At 39.2% G+C, this 10,594-nt stretch overlaps 1 protein-coding gene across 3 annotated transcripts in view; it reads right to left on the bottom strand.

Moving 5' to 3' along the window:
* Nucleotides 1-10,594, bottom strand: part of LOC140047462 (ubiquitin-like domain-containing CTD phosphatase 1) — a 40,532-nt gene extending 29,938 nt beyond the window's left edge. For all 3 annotated transcript variants that reach the window (XM_072092503.1, XM_072092501.1, XM_072092502.1), the window contains exons 1-7: nucleotides 10,423-10,594; nucleotides 9,653-9,830; nucleotides 2,746-2,861; nucleotides 2,318-2,416; nucleotides 1,776-1,912; nucleotides 1,166-1,279; nucleotides 667-835 (exon numbers count right to left, since the gene is read on the bottom strand). In XM_072092503.1, coding sequence (XP_071948604.1) covers nucleotides 668-835; nucleotides 1,166-1,279; nucleotides 1,776-1,912; nucleotides 2,318-2,416; nucleotides 2,746-2,861; nucleotides 9,653-9,830; nucleotides 10,423-10,585 — 975 coding nt within the window. In that variant the 5' untranslated portion in view covers nucleotides 10,586-10,594 and the 3' untranslated portion in view covers nucleotide 667. The remainder of the gene's footprint in view (nucleotides 1-666; nucleotides 836-1,165; nucleotides 1,280-1,775; nucleotides 1,913-2,317; nucleotides 2,417-2,745; nucleotides 2,862-9,652; nucleotides 9,831-10,422) is intronic.

Below are 10,594 nucleotides of genomic sequence, written 5' to 3'. Positions count from 1 at the left end.
ATAAGATCAACCTGACATTATCTATCCTAGAACATAAATGATTGAATTCTATAAACTGAATAATGCCATGATAATGGATCACTATTTTATTTTTCTTGATAATATTGTAATATAATTCTAATTTAAAATGTTTAAATAATGTAAATATATACCTTGAATAAGAACAAAAATAATCTTGAATGTATATATTCTATTGTTATTTACACTAAATTATGTAATATTTGTAAATAATGTAAATACCGTAATTAAATAATACTTATAACCCAGAAAATAATATAATTTATGTAAAACCTCTACATTTATGCATGGTTGTAAGTTAAAATGATTTATTGAAAATGTTCAAAATAAAAAAAGTTGATTTATTTAAAAAGGTCACACTTAAATGATCTAATATTATTGTTTATTAATATTATTATCAGATATAGTATCCATGAAATAAATAGACTAATATTGGTAGATGGTGCTAGTGGAATACAGTGCTCATTGTCAGAAACATTTTAATGTAAATTCAAAATGAAAAAATAAAATCATTATTCCAACTAAAACTTTGTTTTGGCTCTTGTTTTATTTATTAATTCATTACCTGTGTTTAAAAGAAGTTTAACAAATGGAAATAGATTAAATGAATAGCAATATCCTGTGTTCCTAAAATGACAGGCTACCTACCTCATTCAGGCCCATCCTCATGATGCCTTTTCAAGCTGTATTTCTCCCAATTCCTGTGATTCAAGGAACTCAAATCATCTAACGCTGCAATGTCTCTAAGATAGCGTGACAACCTAATCAATTCTCTGTCAGAATCTCGATTCAGGTGAGCCTGTCGGAATGGTCGTATCTGAAACGAAATTGGAAGAAAACCATTTAGTACTACTGAATAATACTGTTACTTCCAACAAACAGGGGCGGATCCAGCATTATAGAGTGGGGGGGGGGGGGGGGGGCTAAATCTTTTATAAATTATAAAAATGATCCGCCGGGTTGCAGAAAAATAGAAACAGTCAATATTTTATTTTAAAAAAACATGGCTGTTAAATGTTAGGGAGGGTGGGGGGGGGGGGTGTCTGATTGGCTCTCCGCCTAATTATTGGAACAGAATCTTTATACTCTACAATAAAATAAAATTGTATTAAAGACACACTGACAAAATATGTCAGCATTATCTTACCTTAAGACCATTTTGTGGATTCATTAGAAAATTGCGTCTGATATCATCAAACATAATTGTATTGTTACTGTTGTATTGTTTATATTTCCCCCAAATGACACCTAATGGTTTCACCTAAAATGATTAAAAGTAAAACAATGATACAACAACATGTTTTCATAAATGTTTAAGAATATTTGTTATGTGATGATTCATTACCATGTGGGTTGTAAAAGAAGAAAATTTGACCGAAAGGAATAAGATTTTAAATGATTTGAAATTTTTGTTTTGAAGCCAATAAAATTTTGTTTTATGAAAGTTATCTTTCAATTTATAAAAGAAAATTATTTTTAACTTCAAACTGTAAATATTGCTAATAAATAATTTGTTTAAAGACAACACTATGATTAAAATTATAACTACAACTACTATGTATATCTGCTAAGATACCCGTATTACTGAGGTGCAGATAATACTAGTAACTGTAGAAGTGTACAAAGATAGATAATACACTATCAAACTTTATGTGACAAAAAAGTTTGATATGACCAAATATAGTAGTGATGATGTGCACATATATTTTTTTGTCACATAAAGTTTGATAGTGTAGACAGAGCTTTAAAAATCTTACTTCTACTACACCATATTTAGGAGTATGTACTGTAATCATAGCGCCGCTATCAACATAGAAAGTAATCTTGTAATTTGTATTCTTGGATACACCCAACTCTTGCATCTTAGCCTGTATCCATTTCATGCCAGTTGCAGCTAAAAATAATAACAATTTGTTTTATAATTTGACTTTAACATCATCCTATAGTGTGTAGCTAATAACTGGAACAATAAAAAAAAATACTATACTATAATATTTATATATTTTTTTATTTATTATTATTTATTTATATTGGGTGACCTCTTCAGTCAAAGACTGGTCTCCCAGAGGGCTCAGTTATGATTAGTGGCTTTGATGTACTAGTACACCGGGGTAACCCCTTACTCATCTCGAAAGATGTACTAGATTCTTTTAGTGCATATGTGTAAACTGGACCCACTGTCTTAACTGCTCATCCACTTAATCACACTATACTATACTTAATACTCATAAAATCAAACCTAACAAACATACAGGTTATATAAAAAAGAGTAAAACAAGTATTTTCTTTGTAAACTTACACCAAATAACAATATCATAGTGTTCATATGCAGACGTCAGAAATTCATGAAGGTAAGGACGCATTAACTCTACAGCAGTTTCTGCAACTGAACGGTGATCTAAAACATACAAAAATTGGTTGCCAATTGTAAGTAATTAATAGTATTAAATTACATTACAAAGATAAGGAAGGATAATTCTGTATAAAGGTGATTTCTCAATAAGTGTAGTATCAAAACATTGACTACAATCAACAGCATACATTCATACATAAGAACCTTTTCAAACACACTCATTTTAAACATGAGTATTTATGCCATTAAGATTTCATTAGTATACTGGTTCAAACAAGCCTTTATGGCTGCTTGGACATAACATGGCAAGGACTAGTCCACATAGCACCTGGATTATGCAAAGTTCTATACATATTATTAGTTGATCTACTAACCAAATAATGTATAGTCAATATCTAGTACAAGTAGCTTCTTTCCAGGTCTAGGAGGTGAAATCTCCTCAATCTTGTATTCACGAATTCTTCTTTCAATCTTTTTTAAAAATTCTTCCCTGTTGAATACAAATTGTTTATGGTTAGAAAGACAGGTTCAATACAAATACCCTTACTTTGTGAACAAGAAAGAATTAGTAAACAACAGTATTGTTTAATACCAGTAATTGTGCGGTAAAATGTAGCGGTATCTACAATTAGTATTAGAACGTTTGGTACTACTGCACTTTCACACCTCAATCTCTTGAGATTGTCAAATTTAAAAACATTCATCCACTGTGCGGAAGTAATGGTTAGTGTTAAGACAGTGCCATATTCCAAAAAGGGTCATAGCGCCCTCTGTTGTTGGATTTTCGTTGTTGTTGAAAATGGCGATTGTATCGTCACAGTAAAGTTTGTTATTGTTTAATAAATGAATGATGTTGTTATAATCAATTCGTGTGTGGTACTTATTTGCAAGTAAAGATTCAAGTAAACAAACCCAGCAACCTCCCAAACAGAACATTTGGTCCCTCGAGCCGGATTACTTGAGAAGTAAGTTATCACACATTTTACTACTGATATAGCCTAGCCTAAACAAGTATGTCTAACCGATCCACGTGCTCCAGTCGCCGATCATCAAAGCTATCGTCGAGGTCATCGAACCATAGAGCCTCGGTGTTAGCAGATGCCGCTGCTGCCGAGACAGAAGCCATGGCTGCAGTGGAAATTGCATCTAAAGAAGCCGAGTTACATATACTAAAGGCGAGGAGCAAGGCACAGGCCCTACGAGCACAGGCGGACACACTCACCGCCGTTCTAAATGAAGACCTAAATGAATTGTTAACCACATCTCCCAACGAAACGTCCGAAGATCATGTGAAGAAATTTCTGGCAGACACAACAATAACTGACATCAACCTTACAGAAAGCAGTCCAGAACCCGTTACAAGGACTGTTACGGTACCGGTCAGTGAAAGCGTTGTTGCTACTACTAGCAGTGCTAGTATTATTAATCGGACAGAAATACAGAATGCAGCCAGACCGAAAGTGTGTACTCAACAAACTTATGCGGTAAACAGTATGATGAATCAGTACACACCCATACAAACCATCTCACCACACGGGGTGGCGAACACTAAACCTACGTTTACCATGGTTACTGATGTAATGAGTACAAGACCCTGGATGTCCAGTTTCACTAGTAATGCACAAAGTACAATACCGCATATGCCAGTGCCTATGAATGATGTGCAAAATATTACACAACATCAGATGCATGCCGTTACGACAAGTAACGTACGGAATACTGGACTTTGTACTGACATACCGGTACTAAATTCTACTGCATCATCATTCAATCCATCTCCTGGAGTACCGGCATACCAACCGACATACCAACCAACGACCCAGAGTATTAACCCAGTGTTTGGTATTAGTAGAGTTTGGGATGGTTTACCAAAACTGAATATACCAAAATTCTGTGATGAACACGATGTTAAGCAGTATGTGACATTTAAATCAGTATGGGATAGTGTGATGAGTCAGGCGAAATTACAGCTACCCGAAGCAACTAAGTTTGCATATTTACGTAGTCACCTTGGCGGACGACCATTAGCAATGGCTGACCGTAACCTCATGCTAGGAGATGACACTTACAAGGAAACCATGAAACAGTTGGAGAAGGCCTTTGGTGATCCCAGTAGAATCGTTCAAGGGTTATTGGACCAGCTCCAGGTACGCCCTACAATACATCAAGGAGACTGGGCTGGTCTCAAAGATTTTTCGGATGAACTGGTAACTGTGGTCCAGACTGCCAACAAATTAAACCATGGGAATGAGCTGAATCACCATCGGTATGCGGCAGACCTGACAAAGAAACCACCAGACAGGCTCCACGATGAGTTCCTATTCAAGATGTGGAAACAGGAAAAGGGAATGATCTATACTGTTCAAAACCTTTCAACATGGTTAGAGGAGAAAACAGGACCAGCTGGTCTAATACTGCTAGAAAAAATGAGTCATGGTACAGGAGACCAAAAACCATATGCAACCGCTAAACAGCAGAAGAAACGTGAACAACCGCCTGCCACGAAGGCTTATATTACTCAAAGTAGTTCAAAGGCTAAGAAGCGTGTTACATGCCTGTATTGTGATGTTGATGAAAGCGGACATTACTTAGAAACATGTGGTAACTTCTCCAAGATTAGCTATGCAGACAAAATTAAATGGTTGGAGACCACCAACCGGTGCAAAAAGTGTGCTAAGAAGCATGATGGTGTTTGCCCATTTCCAAAAAGGTGCAAGGAATGTAAAAAGGACCACAGAAGTAGTCTCCACAAAGTGATTGCACCAGCACCAGGCCCAGCCCCAGTTGAACCAGTACCTAATCCAACTCAACTATGTACTGGAATGGGTTTAACTGCTAAACTTGACTACCACGATGTACTAATCAAAGTTGTACCCCTAACCATCTATGGTGCCAAAGGTTTAGTAAACACATACGGTGTTCTTGATGAGTGTGCAGAACGCACGATGGTATCAGAAAGATTGATAAATGAACTGGGCATTAATGGTGAGGAAGTCAATCAAAGTTAAAACGGTAACAGGTGACACTGACTGGAAAGGAAAATGTGTGGACTTCACCCTCTCGCCCAGAGAAGAACCAGACCAGACATTCAATATCAAGTGTGCCTTTGCCGCCACTAAAGTCCAACTTGGGGATTATACAGTTTCTGCGGAGAGGTTGCAGTCAAAATGGCCACACCTTAGAGGACTACCATTATTTACTGCCGAAAAGGTGCAGCCGACGATATTGATTGGTGCCGATAACATTGAATGTACTCTGTCGTTGGAAACTAGAAGAGGACCCAAAACGGGTTCACCAGTTGCGGTCAAGACACTATTTGGTTGGACTGTACAGGGAAAGCAGGGTCTCCAGACACAAGGAAAGCTACTAGGACATCCTCAGATGATGTACACTAGCACTCAACCAGAACATAAGCTGCACCAATTAATGGAAAGATTTATGGCGGTAGATGTGTTGCACCATGTAAATCCAAAGGAATCAGTGCGGTCAAAGAATGACAAGTTTGCTATTCAGACATTGGAAAATGGTACCAAGCAGGTCGAGGTCCAAGGTGTACAAAGACTCCAGACACCACTCCTGTGGAAACCTGGGTACAGACCCCCGTCTAGTACACCAAGATGTGTTCAGAGCCTAGCTCTTTCTACCCAGAGAAAAATATCCCGCAAACCAGAGTTGGTGGACTTCTGTCGATCCTATATTAACAAGCTGAAGACGAACGGCTCCATACGAGTTATAGGGCCTGTCGACACATTGTCTCCGGAGCAGCAATTAGGATGGTACATCCCCTGTCATGTGGTACACAGTAGTGGGAAGTACAGACTTGTCTTCAACTGTTCGTTTGAATATGATGGTCAGAATCTGAACGATGAGTTACTCGCTGGACCGACTCCAAGTCCAGCACTATTGGACGTGCTGCTACGTTTCCGACAAGGACGCGTTGGAGTATCCGGCGATATCACCGCAATGTTCCATCAAGTGAGACTGGCCCCAGAAGACCGACGTATGTTGCGATTCCTCTGGTGGGATGACGAGATGGATACTTGGCTTGTAATGGAGTGGCTGGTACTCCCATTTGGAGCTGCTTGTAGCCCTTGTTGTGCAACATTTGCCTTACAAAAGGTGGCAAATGATAGAAAAGATCGCTACCCAATTGTCAAGGATACCATCGAAAATGAGACATATGTGGATAATCAACTAGCCAGTCGTAACACTATATCAGAAGCCAAGGAACTTGTAGATAAGACACGTGAGTGTCTAAATGAAGCTGGGTTCCAAATGGTAAAATATGCCAGCAGCCATCGAGATGTAGTTGAACACTTAACCACTGACGTGCAGTCCGGTCATCAATTGCAGTCACTTTCCCTCAGTCAAATTAATGGGGAACCAGAGCCAGCTTTAGGACTTTATTGGGATTGTCACAGTGATGAGTTATACCACCCAGCCAAATCTCCAGATAACCGAAAACTTACCAAACGCAATGCTCTCAGAGTGCTTGCCAGTCAGTTTGAACCACTCGGAGATATAGCACCTTTCACATCCAGAGCCAAAACGATTGTTCAAGAACTCTGGTCAACAAAGCTTGATTGGGATGAAGAAGTAAAAGATCCTGACATTCGACAAAGGTGGGAAGAATGGTGTGATGAATTGGAGAAAGTTCCATCAATAAGAATACAGCGGTGCTATACACCATCTAACATGAGCAGCACAATTGTAAAAAGGACATTACATGTGTTTTGTGATGCCTCAGAGAAGCTTTATGGTGCCGTTGCCTACTTACGCTCAATGGATAGTGACGGTAGTGTTCACATGAGTTTCGTGTTGGCCAAATGCAGAGTAGCACCAAAACGCCTAACTTCCATACCACGCCTGGAATTACTTGGGGCTCTTCTTGGTGCACAACTAGCTCAGACTATCACCAATGCACTCACCCTGGATGTGGAAAATATTAATATGTGGAGTGATTCAACAACAGTTCTTACATGGATACAATCAGATTCCTGTCGTTTCAAGGTGTTTGTGGGGACTCGGATAGCTGAAATCCAGACGTTGACATCCGACAGTGTGTGGCGTTATGTGCGAACAGATGAAAACCCTGCAGATGACATTACTCGAGGTCTGTCAGGGACAGAGCTCGGAAAAGGATCCAGATGGACTGATGGACCTTCATGGCTGCTAGAGGCAGAAGATACATGGCAGAGTCATAGTGCCTCAGTGCTGGCACGAACTCGAATCTCATCATTAAATTCATCTGTAGATACCAACGAGATAAAGAAGTCCCTATTTTGTGGTGTAACCTTGGCGACTCCAGTACAGAATATAGATTTGGAAGAATTCCCGACCTGGCCAGAACTTGTACAAGCACTGGGAGAGAAACTCAACGCAGTTGATGGACAAGATTCAGTTGTATTAACTGCAGAACAAGTATGTGATGCCGAATATCAACTCTTACAACGAGCCCAACAAGAATCATTTAAAGAAGAGATTGCGACGCTCAAAACCCAGAAAGAAATACCGAAGAGTAGTCGTCTGTTGGAGCTCTCTCCAGAGCTGGATGAAACGACAAATCTAATTAGAGTTGGTGGACGTTTAAGGAAAATGGATAACAAAACTAGTGTAGAACCACATCCAATTGTCCCATCATCACATCCAGTAACCAAGTTGCTTATCCAGGATGCTGACAATCATTTCAGCCACCAGGCCGGAACCGAGCAAGTTTTCGCCTATCTGCGTCGTCGCTTCTGGATATTGAGAGGACGAACCTCTGTTAAAGGTATACTCAGAAAATGCTCTGACTGCAAACGTTGGCGGCAGAAACCACTGATACCCAGAATGGCTGATTTGCCGGAATCCCGATTAAGGGTGAATAAGCCTCCTTTCTATTCTACCGGGATGGATTGCTTTGGTCCAATTGCAGTGAAAGTTAGGCGGTCACAAGAGAAGCGTTGGGGCCTTGTCTTCCAGTGTATGACGACCCGTGCCGTTCATCTAGAACTGTTAGAGTCTCTTGATGTGGATCATTTTCTGATGGCGTATAGGCGTTTTGCCTCACGCAGAGGAGTACCATATGAGCTCCGTAGTGACTGTGGGACAAACTTCAAGGGAGCGGAGAAAGAGATTGAGACTGCACTGAAGGCAATGGAACCAGAGTTGACCAGTCGTCTGGCAAAATTTAAAGTGAGATTTTGCTTCAACCCTCCAAGTGCTCCTCATTTCGGTGGATTGTGGGAGCGGGAAGTGCGCTCTATCAAGTGTGCGCTGAAAGGGGTTCTACGAGACCGAGTAGTACCTGATGTTGTGCTACGTACTGTTCTGACGGAAGTGGAAGGTATTATGAACTCTAAACCTCTTGGCTACGCATCCTCCGAGATAGCTGATATCGACCCAGTTACGCCAAATATGTTGTTGATGGGGCGGCGGGATCCTGCCCTACCTATGGTGGTGTACGACGAGTCAGAACTGAAAGGACGGCGTAATTGGCGACATAGTCAAGTTCTAGCGGATCAGTTTTGGCGTCAGTTCATCAGGTCATACTTACCGACTCTGCAAAGGCGCCAGAAGTGGCAGAAGGAAGTCGAAAACTTAGAAGTTGGAGACGTGGTGATGATAGTAGATCCCCAGTTGAGCCGATCTCAGTGGCCAGTCGGTGTTGTTTCGGCACTCTATCCAAGCAGTGACAACCGAGTGAGAGTGGTGGATGTTCGTGTCAACAAAAAGGCTTATCGACGACCAGTGGCAAAGCTCGTGAAGTTGATGAAATGTGACGATCAAGTCGAAGAATCGAGCCCGTGATTATTAGTTTTGACTTAAAAGGCGCGTAATTTTATGCAACTTAAATCATTTTAATGTTAAAAGAAATTTAATCTGTTGATTAATAATACAGAAAAATAAGTACATGACTTGATACCTTGATTGATAAGGCGAATTTCCTAAGAAATTCGGGGGCGGCTGTTAAGACAGTGCCATATTCCAAAAAGGGTCATAGCGCCCTCTGTTGTTGGATTTTTGTTGTTGTTGAAAATGGCGATTGTATCGTCACAGTAAAGTTTGTTATTGTTTAATAAATGAATGATGTTGTTATAATCAATTCGTGTGTGGTACTTATTTGCAAGTAAAGATTCAAGTAAACAAACCCAGCAACCTCCCAAACAGAACAGTTAGTGACTGTAAAGTCTTATGCCCAATTTTAGGTGCCAAAATGCGGTAGCAACAAACTCTTAAGGTTAATTTCATCCTGAAAATAAACTTGTTTTTTATAAATTAGTTTTTTCTTTATAATGTTACCTATTTTCTGTAAGAACCTCTTCATCATCAACATCAAAGTCATCAATTACTTTTGGAGCATCTTTAGGTTTTTCATTCGCAGTTGCTATGGTTTCTTCTCGTGTTCCCATCATCATTATCTTCATATTTGGTTTCAACTTTAATTCTGAAAGCGCTGTGTCATCTTCTGCAGGTTTTCCTGTAACAAAATGAGGTATTAACAATACCATCAGTAATGTACTATTGTATCCACTGAGACTTAGGGTTCATCGCTATAGCATTGATTGGCTGATTCGCCAATTGGATTTTTTATTTTTATGTTATTTAATTTGCAGGCACAAACAACAACAACATAATAATACATAAAAGCACCTTGGGTGTTGTCATGCACTAAGCACTACCAAATTGACTATCCATGTAAAAAAATAAAAATACACAAGATATAAAAAATTGAGCCAACAATGAACAGTACAAAAAAGTAACATATGTTTCTCATTGCATACGAATAAATTAGATTGAACTTTTACTTTTTTATTTTACTCTCAATTTATAATTATTTCTTTATTTATTGGAAAACTTACTTACTTTACTTTAGCCTATCTAGAAATGTGGTCTTATGTTATTTAATAGTAGTGTAGGTACATAGGCGGCGGCCCTACTACTGTAGGCTAAGCTAGTAGTAATGGTCATCAGACGATCGGGCCATCCCCTGTATGTAGCCTTTTTCTCGGGTTCGTCTGCTGACGACACTGAGACTGAAAGAGTCTAGCTAGGGCCTAGGCTAGGCCTACCTTTTTTACTCTTTAACCCGAGAAGCTTTTGTCTCATAGGCAATACTCCGGTGAGTTCTGTTATTGATTGTTTAACATTTTTTACAGTTTGTGTATCATTTAGGTCTTTTAAAATAAACTCTTGTCCATTCCATTTTATTGTTAAAGTAATGGGCGCAGACATCTTTTTTGA

This window comes from Antedon mediterranea, chromosome 4 (assembly GCF_964355755.1).
Source record: "Antedon mediterranea chromosome 4, ecAntMedi1.1, whole genome shotgun sequence".
NCBI classification, from domain to species: domain Eukaryota; kingdom Metazoa; phylum Echinodermata; class Crinoidea; order Comatulida; family Antedonidae; genus Antedon; species Antedon mediterranea.
Note: the sequence above shows the minus strand (reverse complement) of the source record. Positions and strands in the feature narration are given on the sequence as shown.